Source organism: Athene cunicularia, assembly GCF_003259725.1.
Source record: "Athene cunicularia isolate RWA chromosome 12 unlocalized genomic scaffold, athCun1 chr12_part1, whole genome shotgun sequence".
NCBI classification, from domain to species: domain Eukaryota; kingdom Metazoa; phylum Chordata; class Aves; order Strigiformes; family Strigidae; genus Athene; species Athene cunicularia.
Genome location: NW_020799116.1, coordinates 15,328,598 through 15,348,575, shown reverse-complemented (window position 1 = coordinate 15,348,575; position 19,978 = coordinate 15,328,598). Strand labels below are relative to the sequence as shown.

Below are 19,978 nucleotides of genomic sequence, written 5' to 3'. Positions count from 1 at the left end.
ACCACCACATCTACTTATAACTGTCCATTATGAAGATGGCTAGTATCACCACCAAGTCTTGAGGCTGTCCAATTATAAGCTCATGTTTTCAGTACATTAAAAAAAACCCCCAGACTTAAACATTTCAGCTGAAATTTTTTTGTGTTGGATATCTGAATCAGGTTCAGATATTCCAGACAACAAAACTAATATTTTCATGTTAAAAGAAAATTCTGGGGATCTTCTGTTTGAAGAGAGGAACTGAAGTAAAGGAGTGAGGTGGAGGAGAAGAAGGTATGAGTAGAATGGAAACGATCACTGAGATCGAGAGGGAAACTGAATGAAGTGTGAAGTTTGGAAGGGGGAAACTGCATTTTACTGTGCAAGTAAACTGAAACTGGGATTAGAAGCAGTCTGGGAAGTGCACATTTGATGAATACTCATTCATAGTTTTTTATATATCCTGCATGTGATGAAAGAATGACTATCACTGGGAATATAGCTATGTTGGATGATATTGGAACATAACTATATTACTGTAAGAGAGTGCCTGATGGAATGCCTCTGATTTATTAGCTAAGACTTCTTGGAATTGAGAGGGAAAAAATCTGCACATTTTCTTTTTAATTGCAGTACATAAGACAATTTTTATAAGTATCTTCAAGGGCATCATCTTTGGTGGTGGGAGTCTTCCATTAATCTGTACTAGATGTACTTTTTGGCAGTTATGGTGTTTATTTCTCAATATTATGTGTTGGTGTGTAATATTAAGTGTCTCATTCTTTGGCTGAGCTAAAATCAGAAGACAGATTTTGAACTGAAACGGATTTAAAGCATAAGCAAAAGAAGTTCAACTTTTTTTTTTTAAGTAGTTAAAGGTGTTCTGGAATATTTGACAGTTATTAGACATTTTAAAAGATAGTAATAAGAGGTAATATGAGTAGGCATAAAGAAGGGAATCTGAAGGGGAGTCTAACCTTAATACACAAAAGCAATGTAGATTAAAAAAATAATCATGCTACAAGTCTGTCTCCAAGATTCCTTATTTTGAAGCCAAGTTAAACCTCATTTAAGATAATTCCATCAGAAATAGGAGGCCCAAATGTCCTCAAAATGTTGAGCATCTTTTATATATGAGAAAGAATCTTAGTCTATACTGTATTCTGTGGGAGACGAAGATATTTTTCTAACCTTGATGATCTAGTGTTTTTATATATTGTAACCTTCTATAGATTTTTCACAGAATGGAAATCCTTTTAGCTTTTACTACTTTTTCCTTAATTATGTATTTGGAATCCCTCTGCCAGTTTTATAGGGAGCTTCAACTCCGCTATTGCTTGAAATAAATCTGTCTAATCTATTTTCCTCTTTTATTTTAAGTAGGAGATGAATCTTTTTACTTAGAGCCTAAGAGCTCTTGTAATTCTGTGCTCAGAAGTAATTTATTGAGGAAGGATTTCCTTACCTTTCTGTCCATAACCATGGAGATCTTGAACACAAGCAATCCTGATGTTCTGAGTAGTTATTTGCTTTCCTTCATGTTTGCCTTGATACTAAGCAGCCCTGAGCTCTGTAGCAGCTGAGCACTTCCAAAGCTTCTGTCCTCAAAGCGTCCCACTAAAAGAGTGAAATATTACCCTCAGCTGTAGAATCAATGCCTAAGGAAATTACTTATTCAAATTAATATTGCAAATACGAAATATGGGCTTTTCAATATTCATTTGAAATTACACATTTTGTGTTCCATGGAGAAAGAGCCTTAATATGAGTCCATCAGCTCACATTAGTTGATCTCCTGTATAACTCCTGTATACCTCCAGCCCACCCTCCCCGGTGACATTACAAAGGAAATGCAACAATGAAGACAAAACCTTTTCTCCTCATTGTTACTAATTTTTTCCTGGCTGAAGAAAATTAATTTGTATCCCTTGGCCATTTGAATTGAACCAAATCTACAAATGCTGATGAATACTTTATAATGTACTTTAAAATGTATATTCCATGTAAAGATTAATTACAGGTTTTGTTGTTTCTGTTTTGTTTTGGTTTTTTTGTTTTTGTTTTTTTTAATTAAAAGTATGGGTGTTATCTGGATGCCTCGCTGAAGAATATTTAGAAAAAAATCAATGCAATTACATGTTTCTTCTCTAACCAATGTGGTAACTGTTGCACCCGGGAGACTAAACAATGAATCAGAGACATGGGAGATAAAATTCTGGTTTCCCTTTTTGCCCACATGTATCCAGTTTGTAAAACATGGATTTAAATATAAAGTAGCTTGGAGCACAGATATTTTATTCTGAAATTCTGAAATGCTGAAGGATTAGGGATTGCTCAGGAGTATGTATTGGCTCTAACCATTAGAAGTATATTTGAATAGTTCTTAAGGCATTAATTGACTTGACCAAAAAATATTCTCTGCTAGTTACAATGTTTTCAAAAGCTCAGGGGGAAAAAAAAAAAAATAAATCCAAAACCAAAAACAAACAGCAAAAAAATTTTAGTATCACTTCGGGAGTTGAAAAGAATATTATTTTCCCATACACTAACACTGTTAATTCTTTTGAATTTAGACACATTCAAATAATTATTAGCTGAATTGTAGGAAACATTCATAATTGTCATTTGTTATACATTACTTAGGGTATAGAATATTTAGAAGTTACTCATTCAGTGACAGGTAAGTCCTTCTGTGGAATTGTGCAAGGAACAAAATGTAAAGAGACTCAAATGGTGAGACTGAAGTCTCACATTAAGATACACCTCTTCGAAGAAAATTATGACTGCTTTCACCATGTTTATGGGACCTGTGTTTTCTCCTCATACCCTGCAACCTAGGTACAGATCATAGAATAATTTAGGTTGGAAAAGATCCTTAAGATCATTGAGTCCAACTATAGATTGAGTCCAAACATCATGTGGCACTTCGTTATTTAATAACAAGTAAAAGGATTACAAAACTCTAATTGAGGAAATACTTCACAGGGGAAATATGTAATCTGTTGTGTTATAAAATGTTGCTGCTATAACATCGTATTACCTTGACCAGAGAAGACTAAGTTTAAGATTCATTTCTGTTTTACCTCCTTCAGTGGTATTGTACCTCAGAGGTTAGTGATGCAGCTCTTTTAAAAGTTGAGAAATAAACTGAATGTTTTTTTGAAAAAAAAAAAAAAAAAGGAAGACAGTAACTAAATTGGTAATGCCTGGACCTTCAGTTTCTACACAAGCTACACTACTGCTGAAATCATGGGAATCTGCTCGAGTGGGAGCAAGCCCAGTATTTCTCACTATCTTTTATTTCCCCTCACAGTCTGTCCAAGAAAGCATCAAAATTCACAGAGCTAAAACTCTGAAAACAAAACTGCAGCTGCCTGCCTCCTCTCATCTTCATGAAGAGGGACGATCTGCGTTTCATAGAAATTAGTCCCAGTATTTCAATTGTCTTTATACTACAGCATTCCATTGTGCAACTCATTAAAACATGCACATGGAATCTTTTACAGATCAGCTTTCTCATAATTATTTTGTTACTGTTCCAGATTCTCTCTCATGTGGTAAGTAATTTATACCGGACACTAGAAAACCTTCAGTACATATTCATTTTCTTTTTATTTAAGGAAGAATCTGGGCTAGATATTTAGCACTTCTCTACAAAATATTTACACTTAAATCTTAGAATCATAAAATAATCTAGATTGGGAGGGATCTGCTGAGATCACCTAGTCCAACACCCTGGTCAATTTTGTATATACATAGAGCTTCATGATGGGAGAACAATTGTTTTAATTGTTTCTTAATGTTTATTACACTTCCATAAATAGTTTACAAGAACAAAAATTACATTCAATCAGAAGTTGCTTTGCCAGGTGTTTTAAACAGGCCAGCCACGGCAGATCGAATAATCTCTAAATTACAGAGAGTTATCACTGACATGTAATGGAATATTTTGTATTCTAATATAATTGTTACTGATCTGTACTGGTATTTTGCAGTTTAGGTATGCTATAGGTCTCGGATAGATGCTATATGTGTTGAATTATAAGCGCAAATGGGTGAACTTTCATGAGCATAGTGGAATAGATCTTTGTGTTCATCCTCCAAAGCTCAATATCTGTTTCTTACAGGTTTAAACCTTAAACTGATGTTTCATAACAACTTGGTTCTTTTACATTATCAGGATAACGAATGTGATAATCTTCTCAAGTTTGGCAACTGCTTTTCTGCTCTGGGTGGTGGTGTATAATATGAGTGCAGGCTGGAAGGGGCTGATCTTATCAGGACCTTAAATGAGCAATACCTAACCATGGTCTACTCATCTGTAGTCGACTGTTAAAAGCAGCACTATTTCTACCTGATAGAACAAGGCTTTGGGGAACACAGATCTGTGCTTTATTCTAAACCTTGCTATTGTGATTCTCCATATCAGATCTTTGTGTGAACTCTGGTGTTCATTTCCTTTATGAATCTTCTTTCCCAGCAATAAAATAAGAATATTAAGGCTTAACCACATTTAGTGAGTATTTTGAGATTCTATGTTGAGAGGTACTGTATAGTAAGTATAGGTGGTTGAAGTTGTTAGCGGTTGTGAATGAGTGGGGAGCAGAATTTGTAAGACACCTGAGAGTCTAGAGGTGGAGACAAGCATTTTGGAGGGTTTATAAAAATAGTTAAACAGATTTGGAACCTGCTTGGTTATGGAACTATAGAAATCAATAGGAGCTAATAGCAACTCTGCGTAAACACTTTGGAAAATCTGCATCCTTAAAAATCTAAACACTTTTGAAAATCGATTTTTTTCAGGAACTCAGCCATTCAAAACAGATTAGCCAGAGATGCTGTTATAAAATCACCTGGGGAACGATGCAGCTCCATGGGTCTATACATCTTAATTCTTGTGTTCCCCAGAAGAAAACACCTAATGACCCATCTGAGAAGTGAGGTTGAGTTCAGTATGTCCTGTCAGGTTACCTTTGAACTGAAAGCTCAGAAACAGTTACAAATTTACAACACAGATTTCAGAATTTACATTTTTTCAGTGCAAAGACAACCATTTCTCACTCCAGATTCCCTTAGATATCATGTTTATTACCCAGAAAGCTTGTTCATTCTGTATCTTTTGGAAAAGAAGTCTGATCCTCCATGATCGGAAAGGCATCGATTCCCCCTGATGTCTGCAAAAGATGGAGTTCTTTGCAGGTTGGGGTCTTAGACCATTAGAGTCAAACCTAGGCCTTAATTCAGCAAGGTACCTATTTGTCTATCTAATGTTGATCATGTGGCTCGATTCAGGGAATTCAACAGCAATGTTTATAAGCAGAAACAAGATTTAAACTTTGCTTGGTGAAATCAAGAAGGCTTTTACCGGTATGAATGGTTACATTAATTCTTACATGACTAAATGGATTGGTAGAAATGTAGTATGAGATTGACATTTCAAATACTGACATAGCATCCAGAAGCAAATGATTTCCATGTGGAAATTTCCTGAAAATGTGTGCCTTTTGCCTCCATTTCAGAAAAAGCAGGTAGGATGTGCAGATCACCTGCATGCTGGAAATGCACTTAAAGGCAAAAAAACAGATGAAGAAAACATGTGCTGCATAGCTATCAGATAGCATCCTCCCACTGACCATAAAATAAATTACTAGATAATAAAATGTAGCTGGAGACAATCTCCTCTGGAGATTATTCAAAACCAGAAATGGATTTCTCTACTTACTCTTTTAAGCAAATATGTGTGTGAGTTACAGATAGCAGAAAACTATAACCTAGTAAGAAAAATGCTTATGTAATTTCACATCCCATTGTATCGCTTCGGTACAGATTTCATTTCACATACTTTGTCCTACCTGCTAAAACAAAATAAAATATATGCATGGCATGGGCATGTGTGTGGTTTTGCAAAAGCAAGTATCAATAATCTTCAGCACAGGTAGATGGATACATTATCATTCTCTTAGTTTAGGCAGGTGAAACTAGAAGAACCAGCTGCCTTTGGAGTTTATGCTAACCACAGCGCATTCTGCTGTTGCTCAATAGAAACAGTGTATTGCTAGTTCTGATAGGAACATCAGATTAGGCTGGGAGAAACTTTTACCGATATTAGGGAAAACATAATCCCACCTGAGGTTATGAGAAATATATAATTTAAACTAGTAGTATTTTGAATCATTAAAAAAACCACCAGCTATTATCATTGGTATCCTTTTTTTTTTTTTTTTTTTTTTTTTTTTTTTTGTCAGAAACTTTCATTTGACAGAATTGCATGTAATGCTCTTAATTTCAATTTTTTAAAGGAGTTTTAAAGTTTGAAATAGGCTTCTTGTGTTCCACTGATAATTCGTGGATTAAATGACCCAAACCCAAATGATCACTTGAAATGTTAGCCAACATTTTCATGTTGTTTCAGCACTTCATGTGTTTCAGCACAAAGTACATAGCATGTGTTTCTACAGCTGTTATATTAGTATCAGTAAAATACAAATTTGAGATAGATGTGAACATAAATATCTTCAGTTTATGATTCTTTTATGCTAATTATGGAGACATATGCTGGTTTAATAATGTTTGCCTTGTGTATTCTTCACATTATATTAGCAATGTCTTCATGTTTAACCAAATTGTAAATGGTATAAAATATGATTGTGTGGTTTCTTCAATTTTATTAGTTGTGGTTTTTTATTTTACAGCTTATTTTCCCTTTTTATTATGACTGGTTTTCCTTCTGTTTAATCTTAAATAATTATTTTGAAGGAATTAAATATGCTGGGTTTATGTCTTTTCTAGCTGTAGGTATCCAGATGAAACTAGAATTTTTCCAACGGAAATTTTGGACTGCAAGCAGACAGGTATGTTTTAAGTTGTAATTTTCTTTGTCATTGGATCCACAACAGCTTTCTTACTGTGCAGATGATAATCTGCTATTTTTTTTTTGCCACAAGGAAGACTACTGTAAAGAAACAGTGTACTTGAAATATATGGTGGTCAAAAATGGTTGCTTGATCCCATATCTATGGAAGCAAGTAGGAAGATTATTAATTTTAGGCTGCTGTACATAAGGAGTTACTTTGTTGGCCTGACACATGACTTCTCCCTCAGAAAAAGTGGAAACAGTAAACCAAACTGTGATAGATATTTGTTTTCAGTGACAGCAGAATGATACCTCTCACTTACTTCGGATCTATCTTCTAATGTTCAGTAACCGAAGAGGTATCACATAGATTAACTAACTCTACTACTGAATCATGGTTGGCATTCATAGTCTTTAATAAACCGTAGCTAAAATGTTCAGGTTGTAGAATTTGTACTCATTGAAGAGGATAATCATGTACTTTCTGACGATTAGGAGATGCCATCCCTACTTTGATAATAGATTGGAATGGTGATGATTCAGAAAATAACCCCTAAAATGCAGGTCCTACCCCACCCCTATTGCAAATCATGTATTCTTGTCTGTGGATGGTCTCCAAGCTTCTAACACATGGAGGAGATTAGGCTGTTTAAAACAGTTGAAATTGTCACAGTGCAGATGCATCCTTTCTCTGCAGACAGGAACAGAACAGGATAGGTGAACAGATTTTAAAATTTCCTAGTAATTTTTAGAACAATTTCTGTGAGATAAAAATGTAATCAATATCAAAATAGTTATAATTGTGCTCATATGGATTTTTAAAATGTCATATTTTGTAATCATCAAACCAGAAAAAAAAAGTATTTTACTGATTTTTTATATCGTCTCTAGTGTGCATCTCTTGATGGCAGATGTGCTATAAGTTGTGATGATGAAGTAAGTATTTAACAGATTATTTTTTTTCCCATTTATACGTCTACTGCATTAGGACATAATGTTGATGAATTTAGTTGAGCATTTCATTGTATATGATAATTTCCTGGTGTTACTTGAAATTACCTTCTAAATATACTGTTTAGATAGTGAGACTTTTCTTATGACTGCTTACAGCCATCCGTTTAATTACAAGGTTGATACTGATACCTCAGATATGTGTTGTAATAACTCGTGCATTGTAAATCCAGTTTTGGAAATAAATTGAAGCTGTTCTAAGGCTTTTTTTTTTTTTCCTTTATTGTTCATCTTGGAAGATAATTTCTGATGTTCACACTAGAATTAGACATAAATTCAGAGATGAATCTGTGCAGAACTTGTACATTAATAGCACTTCAGAAGTAAAAAAAGAAGTAACCTTAGATTGGCTTAATGAAGTCACCAAAGTAGCTTTTTATGTAGTTTAATTTTTTAGATTAAAATATTATTTCTAGTATCTTGTGCACAGATTTTCACAAATAATTTCTCATCATAGCATATGAAGTTTTGGTTAAGCAACCAATGTATCACAGGTTAAATGAATTTAAAAGTGGGTAATAAAGCACAGACTATACTGATATACAGGGAGGAATTAGGCATGCAAGATTCTAGAAAATCAGAGTTGAGTTTGAGATATTGTATCATGTATAGTTAGTAATTTCAAAGAAAACAAAGCAATTACTGATAACATCTGTGTGTTATCTCTAAACTGCGTGAATGGTGTGAGGAGATCAGGATCGTCTGATAAACTGTGCTTGAACAAGAGGTATAAATTTAAGTATGGTAAAATGTAAATTCATACATCTGGAAATGAAAACTGCAGGTTGTATTTGTGTGATACTTTTCATACAGCGGCCAAAAGAATTATTGCAAAACATACATAAAAGGCAAGAGCCCCGTTTGTCTCTGTAATTCAGGCTAACACAATGGCTTTGCAATATTTTTTTAAGTCTGATAACATTTTTTTATACAGTTATAAAGTTTTATTCCATTTTTTTATACATTCTTAGTTGATTTCACAAAAGCTGCCATCTGTATGGCCAAGAGTGAGGAGTCAGCACAGCATTAGATTCACATCCTTTTCAACAAAGGATAAGATACAATGCTCACAGCAAACCATGAAAAACTGAGCAGTTGCCCCCACCATTGCAAGCTCTGGTGTTTAAACAATGCCTTCCCATCTCTTTTCTCTGAAGCCATTTCTTATGAATATCTGCAAGTTCTCACAAGTTTGTGTCACTACTTTTTAGAGTAGGAGTCCACATATATTATTTGTGGTATTCCATGTCTTTATTTTCTTTTTCTCTGCTGTCTCTTCTTATCTTTCTTATAGTCCTGCCTTACAGATCCCTTTCTGACTGTCCCAGCATTTGAAATAAACTCCCATTTCTTATCACGGAGGTGCTGCTTGTCCTGTGTTAATGTAATTTCAATGAAATCTTCACATCTTCCACCACCTGAACTGCTGCCCTGAGTGTATTCCTGCCTATACAATGGTTATTTCATTTGGAGTGTGCTCTGTGTTGTATAGCACTGTTTGTTCAGGGCTGTTTAGGACATAAAAAAAATTAATAAGAATGGTTACATAAAGTACTGTATGATGTTTCTTGTAGTGAAAGTTAGCAGAGTTGGGCTTCCCTGAGGATAGGTAATTCAAAACCTTAAATAACCATAGTAAAAAAAAAAAAGTTCACAAATGTGTTTGAGGAGTGCTTTCCAACATGTGCCATTATTATATTGGATATTTAGTTGTTCAAGGTAAAAAATGTTACTTTAAATTTTTTATTACTTCTATGCAAAAGAATTTATAAAAAGTTCAAAAGGTACATCATCAATCCTAGCAATCTCACTTCTAGGATGCTACATCACAACTTCATATACCATGACACTGAAATGTGTTTTATGGAAAAGTGTGTCCAGGATATAAATGCAGTGATAAGTTTTTTAAAAAATATATGTCTGCTTAATATGAGATTTGGATCGCAAAAACCATTCATAGGAGACAGACAGAACATCACAGAATCCTCTAGGTTGGAAAAGACCTTGAAGATCACCCAGTCCAACCATTAACCTAACACTGACAATTCCCAACTACACCAGATCCTTCAGTGCTATATCAACCTGACTCTTAAACCCCTCCAGGGATGGGGACTCCACCACTGACCTGGGCAGCCCATTCCAAAGTCTAACAACCCTTTCTGTAAAGAAATGCTTCCTGATATCCAGTCTAAACCTTCCCCGGCACAACTTGAGGCCAGTACTTCTTGTCCTATCACTTGTTACTTCATTAAAAAGGCTCATCCCCATCTCTCTGCACCCTCCTTTCAGGGAGCTGTAGAGGGCGATGAGGTCTCCACTCAGCCTCCTCTTCTCCAGACTAAACCCCCCCAGTTCCCTCAGCTGTTCCTCGTACGACCTGTGCTCCAGACCCTGCCCCAGCTTCACTGCCCTTCTCTGGACACGCTCGAGTCATTCAATGTCCTTTTTGTAGTGAGGGGCCAAAACTGAACACAGGAATCGAGAATCGAGGGGCGGCCTCCCTAGTGCCAGTACAGGGGTCAGATCCCTTCCCTGTCCCTGCTGGCCACGCTATTGCTGACACAAGCCAGGATGCCATTGGCCTTCTTGGCCACCTGGGCACACTGCTGGCTCCTGTTCAGTCAGCTGTCAATCACCCCCCAGGTCCTTCTCTGACTGGCAGCTCTCCAGCCACTCCTCCCCAAGCCTGTAGCGCTGATGGGGGTTGTTGTGGCCCAAGGGCAGCCCCTGGCATTTGGCCTTATGGAAACTCCTCCAGTTGGGCTCAGCCCATGGCTCCAGCCTGTCCAGGTCTCTCTGCAGAGCCTCCCTGCCCTCGAGCAGATCAACACTCCCACCCAACTGGGTGTCATCTGCAAACTGACTGAGAGTGCACTCGATCCCCTCATCGAGATCATCCATAAAGATCTTAAACAGGAGTGGCCCCAACACCGAGCCCTGGGGAACACCACTCATGACCAGCTGCCAACCAGATTCAACTCTGTTCACCACAACTCTTTGGGCCCGGCCATCCAAACTTATTTACCCAAACTTAAAACATCAGCTGTTATAAGAGAGGAACAGTACCTTCTTCAGCATACTTAATCAGCAAAATTTGCAACAAACTATAATTAATCTACTAGGACCCTAACAGTTGGAGGACAGAGATAGTAATAAATAATAGAAAATAAAATTTGCAGTAATCGAAACACAAAGGCCTGATGATCATGCCGTCTTTGACAATGAAATAAACCATTTGAGTCAACAGAGCTTTTGCATTTCTAGCTATAACAACATGCAGACTTTTCCATTTAAAGCTTGGATCATTGTAATCATTAAGTAAAATTTTCCAAATATGAAGTAATGAAAAGCAAAGCAGATTCCACCCAGGTGGGGTGACCGTACTTACCCCAGATTCCAGGCTGCATTTACATGTTAACCAATTCTAAGGTGAGCTCATAATGTTTATTACTCCATTCACCTAAGAGTGATCAGACATCTACTGAAAAAGGTCTGTAGAACTGTTAATTACCTAAATTTTGTGGCCTGGCTTTACTATAGCTTGCTATAGATTTAATGGGCAAGCTTTACCTTGAATTGTTTTCAGCAGCTTTAAATGTTTTCATCAATGGGTTTCCAGTCATAGCCAACCAATTTGAGAAGTGTAACTGCAGGTAGTCTGTGTAAAGTGAGTGCTGTATAAAATCTTCTTGCTTAGCCTAAACCACCATGCTTTTGGGATTAAAAACCGGACAAAGATTACTTCCTTCATTTGAGATAGCCTTTGTGATAGAATAGTAATATTATGTAATTTCTTGTGTAAAACATGCTCCTGCTGCAAAGTGTCTCCATTAAAACTTCATCAAAATAAGCATATTATCATTACTGCAAAAATGGTTTTGGTCTGTTCTTTGTAAGAAGCGAGTACACGCTGATAAAGATTCCAAGAGGTCACAGTCAGAAACAATATATTCTCTTCTTACCTCATTGGCAGTTAGTAAGTATAGTCATATACTTCGCTAAATATTCATGCAGAACTTCTTTTGCTATTTTTTATATATATATATATATGCAAAGGAAGCCCAAGCAGTTTAAAGTCATTTCAGCTACTTTCACTTGACACCAGCACAAGCCATGTAAGCATATGGAGAAATCTAATAGTGTGAACTTTGGTGATTTAGAGATTCCAAACATTTTTTTTTTTTTTAATGACAAAATATACTGTTGGTAGGACTCAATCTCTTGATCCTCTGTCACAGCTCCTCTGTTGAGTCCGTTAACTTTCACAGCTATGTTTTATCAATGGCAAGAAAATATCTGCTGAACAGTTATGGTATAAACTAAAGCATTTAAAATTATTAGGGCATTAATGCAAATAGACTGGCACAATAGGCATACAGAAAATGAGTTGATTAGTTTGTGTGATACTTTTGATTCTAAAATATAGACATCCAATTAATTAGAAATCCCTTTTTTCTTTTTTTATCTTTTTGTAATAGTTTTCAATTTGTTTCTTCTTGTTTTCCTGATGCCTCACATTTTATTTTAATGTTCTGTTTCCTTTCTTTTTCATTTTTCATTTCTTAACCCATATTACATTCCATTACCGTTACTGTATATTGGAGCTGTGAAAAATACACTTGAACTTGATCAAAGTTACTGTAATTCAGATGTGTTCTCAGACCTCAGTCAACATTCTTGCTGTGTTTATTCTGGACTTCACGCCTACTCTATTTTACAAGCTCAGGGACTCTCCACCTATGGAACGTTCCCCTTGAAATCTTCGCTGAACTTTAACTTTTGGACATACCTGTGCATAGTTCACTTCCAGTACGTGTGAAACATGGTGAATTAAACCTCATTCATACAGTTGTAGTCTGTGCAAATGCTATTATCCCATGCATTAATCTTGTATCTGAAAACTGTTTGAGATTTGCTAATGTATTGGACAAGTAAATGTACCCCACTGTCCTTTGTCAGTGGGAAATTTAAGTTACAAATGGTTTCTTCAATGTAGTGCTGAATACTGAAAGTTTGTTATCATCCTGCAAGCAGGTGAATGAATGGTGCTGAATGCGTATTTTCCCCTTGTTAATGTTTCTAAAATGGATTGAAATAGGAACCCTCTTCACATTCCTCCAAAAAGACACAGATTTCACTTATTGCATGACGCTAAAATATTAGTATCTTTTAAAATTGTGAACAGTGCTAGTGAATGACTGCAGCTTAGAGATTTGAGACATGGCCACTAATTTTTAAATTGAGCCAGTGTTTTTCCAACTGTGTATAATCCATACACTGTGAAATTAAGACTACACTCTTTCTTGTCCAGTGTAACTACTTTTATTTATTTTCTATACTGTGGAGAAATATTGTTTCTAAAGCACTATCTTTAGATTAATCTTTCATGCATGAGGTCTGCAGATATGTATCCTCAAAAGAGTTCTTTGTTGACTTAGCTCCTCTCCTAATAAAGTTAGTGGGAGGTTTATGATTGACTTTGGGGAGAGCAGTGTTCTGGTGTTACAGTCTACTTCTGAAATTCCATCCTTCGCACACCATTGAGGTTAAGTAGCTGCCTCTTCTGAATGCATTAGCGCTACTCGATTCTTTGCCAGCATCATCAGCTTTTCACATAGCGTTTGCCAATTTTTGGCTTTCTAGCAGATCAAAGGTTGGAAATGAGTTGTTTCAACTTCCTTTTTGACAGGTTTTCTGTCACTGGGGGTGTCTGTAGCTTAGGTTCCTCCATTAGAATTAATATCCTGCATTTGTGTTAGGGAATGACGTTCATTCTAAACTTTTGGCTGATTTGGGCTGCTTTGATTTTTAAACTAAGTTAGCGTGCAAATCTCTGCTCTTCAACCCCACAAAACAGTACTAATATGTGTCCAGAAAGAGAATCAGACACATCTAAGCATCTCTTGAAAAATCAAACTGCATTTTCACAATGTCTTGTACAACTACTGCTGCATGGAACTGCTTTTTTCTCTAAAACAGCAGCGAGATTTTGCTGGATGTGCAGAATGTAGCAGGAAACATATTTTATCATGTCTCTGTCCAGCCCATTTGCAGCAGGAAAGGTTTGGAATTAAAAGCAAAGTGTTGATGATTCCTGTATTGGAATTTTTTTTTTTTTTTTTTTTTTTTTTATAATTGTCACAGAAAATTCAAGAAACTATGATAAAATGTTTGCTGATTTAGACCAACAATAGAAATACATTAAAGATTTTATGTTGAGGTAGGTACTTGGCAATACTGAAGAGAAACTGAGTTATATCAGGGTTTGAATTGAACCTTATGTTTAAACTCTGAAACACAGTAATTAAAACTTTGCCTGTAGCAAGTAATTCACTTGAGGTTAAAATAGCGCATGCATGTATGGAGGGAAGCACTGAATTGGTTTTACCTTGTTTTATACAGTTTATACATCTGACCTACGAAATGCTAACAGTCCTACCTCTAAATCCAGTTCCCAATTAAAAACACAATTTGAAAAGCTTTAGGAGACCTGTGGGGCCTCTTTTGCAGAAGTTTCTGGTCCCATCCCCCAATGAACAAATTAAAAAATATTACCTGGTCCCCTGTTGGTCCTCCAGGCTGACACTGTGTTTTCATTAATACATCATTAAGGTAATGACATTGTGCTGATGTTTTTCTCCAAACACAGGAGAAGCCATCAGGCGCAACAAAGTTCTATGACTTTGCAAACTTAATTATAAGGAAAACTTTAAAGAATGGATTATAAAAACACTGACCTTGTTCTTTTTAAGTTGGTTTATAATTATCTTGTATACTCCCGTTCTGTGCACATCTTTGTTTTGTTTTGCATGAAACTAATGCATAAAAAAAAAAGAATCAGGTAACATCCCATAAGCTGAGACTATATTCACTTAGAAGTTATATAAGCCATTATAACAACCTGAAGGCTTTACCCATTTAGAAGTCACTTGGAATTAAAGTAACATTGCCCTATCCTAAAATAAAAAATTAAAATTGTATTTTATTACTTTTTAGGCAATCAACTGTTACCTAATAGATAACAATGGATTTATTTTAGTGTCTGAAGACTACAGACAGGTAAGTGAAAGGTTTTTATTCAATCTTCTCATATAACACATTCATATAAAATTACTTGTTTTTTAAACAGGCCATTATCTTAAAATGTTAAGGGATTAGTAATGTAAAAAGCAAAAAATTCCTTCAACAAATAATGTAAGTTGTTTTTCACAGGAGCTCAGTTTCTCTGTCCCATTGGGGCAGGGTATACTCTTAAACTCATAAATGTTCTCTTAAAGGTGTTTTTTTTTTTTTTGCTGCAGGAGCATCTGTCTTCTGTAAGATAATTTCACCCCAAGAAATAAAGCTTATCTGTGGCATTTTTGCCACATGAGAAGGTTGGGAAATGAGGGAGGACACTGGGGACACAGAGCTTTTACATTCAGACTTGAGATGAAATTTTACAGAGCTGTTAGCTGAGAAATTTGTTTTCTGAAGTTGATTACAGTCACTGAAGGATTAAAACTAAGCACTCAGCATCACAACAGAGAGGACAAGAATCATGATTAATGAGAAAATAATTCAGAACATTAATTTGCTTTGTATTCATGGAGAATTATTGAAAATTAATATATAATTTCTCAATCCTGCAAACCTTACGCAGGAACCATTATTGTTAACTTTTGCCTGAAAACTGCTGGGATGGTGCCCCAATTACGCCAGAATTGTCTGAAGTTTAATTTCTGTTATGTGTTGGGATTGTGAATAGGAATATCCACACTCCTACATAGTCCTCAGGTGAATTAAATTTGTTGCAATTACATTGGTTACTGAGAAACAGCTACTGGAAAAAGCTCTGGGTGACTTATCAGAGTGACTGGAGAGGACATAAATGACAAAAAAGAAGTCAAACTGAGAATTTTGCTTTTAAATTAAAAGCTCAAATTATTGCAACTTCAAATCTGACACTTCTGAAAGTAAAAAGATCCAGATATTTTTCACCTTTGATAGCATAAAAGTAATTGCATGTTTCCTTGTGATCCCTCTCTCCCTTCCTCCATTTTGGTTGAGACTTTGGAGTCTATTAGCACATAATAAACAAGGGAAATGCAATTTTTCTGTAACTATTATCCTTGCAATGTGTAATAGAGCATAAACTGCTAAGCATGCTGTACTGTGTGATGCAATAGTCATTCTCCATCAGATGTCTTCCTATACGTAAAACTGAGCACTGAAATTGATTACTTTGTTTCATTTTATCAAATTTATTGCTTCCATCCCTTTAGAATGTCAAGCATGTTCTGAATATAATTCTAGGATGTACCCCAAAAATAATCGGAACTAAAAATATAACATTGCTTAAATGTTAACCACATTATGTTAGAAGCAGCTGTTTGGGTTTTTTCCCTTCTATCTGTCCAACCTGTATTTTCTACTTAGTTGAGCAATGACCTAAGAAAAGCAGTCATTGTAGAATAATCTTGACAGATTGCAATTTTTTTTGTCTCCTTATTCTCCCTCTTGTTATTATTCACAACTATTTAATTGTGATTTTTGTAACAGATTTGCTAGTTAAGAGTTGGCTACAGCCAATAAATATGATTAGGAAGAGATTTTTCCTTTAGTACCTGATTATTATTTATTATTTAATAATTATTTATAATTGTTATTTATTATTTAGTACCTGATATTAGCCATTACATATTCCCATGAAGAATATAGCATGGACAACTGTTTGACCAGAACTAGTTTGGAAATGAGTTTTGACCTATTTTTTTAGTTACTATGGATCTAAGCCAAAGGTGGACAGTAAAGTTGTCTCTATGTTTGTATGATGCTATGGTAATATTATGAAAATTAAAATAGTATATGTTTATTTTTATAAGTGTATGTATGTATACACTCTATTGTGGATAGAGAAGAGGTAGGGAAGGAGGATGATGCATTTTCAGTTACTCATCTGTCTGGCATTGCTTCAGCACTGTTTTTCTATGGACTTCCCAACAATGACCTAAACTGCTCTAAGAATCTTTTTTGGGGCAGTGTAATTCATTATCTGAATTGCAACTAAATCCTAATGCATTAAAAAATAATGATAATCTGGGTGTTAGTGCTTTGGGGGAGAACTAGCATTACAAATGGAGCCTTTGTGGAGAGAACTGTCACTGAAATGTCTTTATAAGACCGAAGTACAACATGATAAATCAGGTTTATTACTATCTAAGGTTATACTAATCATTTATGGTTTGGGCTTTCTGACATTGACTGCCTCTCCAATAGTTAGGATTATCTTTCTTCATCAGTCAGCTAGGGCTACTGAAGCTAGTATTTCTAGCCATATAAACTACAAATGTTCCTCTTGTTTCTAGGAGACTTTACATACCCACATGTTTTGGAAAATGAAAAAAAAAAAAAAAAAAAAAAAAAAAAAAAAAAAAAAAAAATAAAAAAAAAATGCAGGCAATACTTGCTTTTTAGGTGGAGGAATGCACTTTTTTTTTTGGCTAAGGCTGTAACTTTTCTGCCTGAGAACTCCCAGGTGCATACTTGAGGTCAGTTAAGTTCCTTGTAATGGAATTGGGGTTTAGTTCATACAAAATCTATGGAATCCATGCAATTTGAGAGTGTAGTGCCCTTTCCTCCCCATAAATTGTGGGTTTTCTCCCTTTAAACAATGCAGAGAACATACCAAATCCTTCTGGGAGCTGAGGTTCTAAAATAAAAAATGTCTTCGCAAACTAGAAAAATGCTGTACACGCAAGATTTTCCACTGTCATGTGAATGGCTGCAAATGATGGAGTCACTTCCGTATTACTTACCAAATTCATAACATGAATGTTTGTTTTCGCAACACAGATTTATTTTTATTAGTCCACATCTACTGAACAAGGATAAAATGAGTAATTCATCAGGCTGAGTGGTTTTCAGTATGAAATGACTCTGGAGTTAAAATTTATAGGATTGATGAAATGTACTGTTCCAGCTCCTTAAACAGGTCATGCAGGAATTATAAACAATGCTTTTTAATGACTATTTATGAAATCCTCTCACAACCTGTTTATATCTTTTTTGAGTAACATTTTAATCACAAGGGTTTGTGATCAGATTAGTGTGTTTCCTTTACAAGCTTTAGGTCTGGATGGCTTTTATTTCTGATATTAGATGTTATATAATGTACCTCAATATATCGTTTAAGCTCTCACATCTGCTCAGGAGTAATAATGTAATCCCTATAATTTGCTGTGACTGTGAAGTCCTCTTCAGTTTTTATGTACCAGTAGTCCTGAAAACCTATCTATGTAACTGTCAAAGCCACTCTTGTCAGATCCTAGAATAGGCCAGTTTAAATTACATCCGATGTTGTTTTGTGTTTATCTGCACTTCTGGTAATTTTTTTTTGCATTTTCCCCTTACAGACTGGTTACTTTTTTGGGGAGGTTGAAGGGGCTGTGATGAACAAGTTGCTAACAATGGGCTCCTTTAAGAGGTGAGAATTAACTCCACTTTCTATCTCTTAAAAAATATTGTAACAACAAAATTAAATAAAACAAACCCAAAGTCACATAAAGGAAGGCCAAGACTGGCAGTGTGGCTGGATTCTCATTTATGCCTCTTTTCCATATGATCTGAGTTTAACTCAATGCCATGCACAGAGTGTTAAGAGTATTGGAGACAGCCTACAGTGAGTTTCTTGTTAAAAGAACAGTTTATTTGACTACGATGCTAAAACTGTGTGCCTCTCCTGTTCCCGCTGTGCTCAAGTGGAAAAAGTGGGCCATATCTACTACTGACCCATTTTCAATGGCTCTAAAAAATCATTGATGCAACGTTAAATATTTTGACCTGTAAAACGTCGGAGATTGCTCAAACTAGGCAGTGCAAAATGCCCTACTGTTAAGGGGAAAGTGTTCTGCTAGTAATTCATTTTAATTCACATGCTAACTCACCTTTGAACATTGTTGTGACTATTGACCTGGTCGTACTGTCATGATGACAATAAAAACTAATAGTCATTTTATGTGTGATCTTTGAAATAAATTATGCACCCGGGGCAAGTAAGAAAGAACTTTTCCCTTTAACCTGTAACTCAACACTGGAATCTTCATGTCTTTCACATGGTCTAAGAATTGTTCCTTACCCCTTTGTCCTCTTATGGCATGAGAGAAATGCTGACCGTATATATTACACTTTTCCCTTTTATTTTCTTGTGCATTTCTGGTATTAAAAAAAAAAAAAAGACACATCACTGATCCCATCACCCACTGAATTTAGATATTTCATGCGAGTGTGTGTAGGGAGGCTCTCAAAATAGATGGTTTGTATGCTTCCCTGGTAAACCAGCTCTCTTAAGGGCAGAAACTTTCCATGCTGCCGCTGCACATTATAGCTGAATACCACCCCCAGTAAACGACTGACCTGAAACGCAAGGTTCATCACAGAATCATCCCAAACCCTACTTTTCTGAGGGTGACAACCTTTTTGTGTTTAGCACTACATTCTTAACACATGCTGTAAAAGGAAGTGTTTTATAGACTGGGTTCTACAATGAAAACAATCTGTTTATACAAAAGATGAAGCATTTTATTTAATGCAAACAAAAACATACATTCAAAATCCAGGAATAATGCTTTAATTTGTCCCAATTTGTTTTGTCCCGCCTAGCAAAGCATTTCAAACATATTATCTACTGAACAATCAATAGTAGTAGGCACCACCACTGAGAAAACAGAGACGGCACGGCTTGAGTATTCCAGCTAAACTGTGGTGGGTGCCAATTTGGCATGGACCCCTGGCTTAGGATTTTGCTGGTCTTGAGCTCCAAGGGAGTTACAGATAATGAAGCCGCTAGCTCAGTGCAACTGAACTGTATGCTAAAGAAAATGTAAACACAATGGGCTGATTATTTAAACACAATAAACTGGCTATTGCCGATCAGTTAAATATGGGAGAAAACCGAAATGTTGTAATAGCACTAAACGAACCACCTGCTTTTCCTGCTGTATAGCAGATAGCTCTGTGCAACAACAACAACAACAAAACCCCAAACTGTCTTTGAGCTGTTCTAGATGAGGCTTTTAAAATAAATTATTCCAGCAAGATGAAGAAGAAATCTTTTCTGGCTCTCATGAAAAACAGACACATTGTTTGGGTGGGGTT

The 19,978-nt window shown here is 35.7% G+C and overlaps 1 protein-coding gene across 1 annotated transcript in view; it reads left to right on the top strand.

Annotated features, from left to right (window-relative positions):
- CACNA2D3 (calcium voltage-gated channel auxiliary subunit alpha2delta 3) overlaps positions 1–19,978 on the top strand; it is a 466,439-nt gene that overhangs the window by 410,366 nt on the left and 36,095 nt on the right. Inside the window, exons 28-31 of the mRNA XM_026857568.1 lie at positions 6,769–6,830; positions 7,724–7,768; positions 14,840–14,902; positions 18,238–18,308. Coding sequence (XP_026713369.1) covers positions 6,769–6,830; positions 7,724–7,768; positions 14,840–14,902; positions 18,238–18,308 — 241 coding nt within the window. The remainder of the gene's footprint in view (positions 1–6,768; positions 6,831–7,723; positions 7,769–14,839; positions 14,903–18,237; positions 18,309–19,978) is intronic.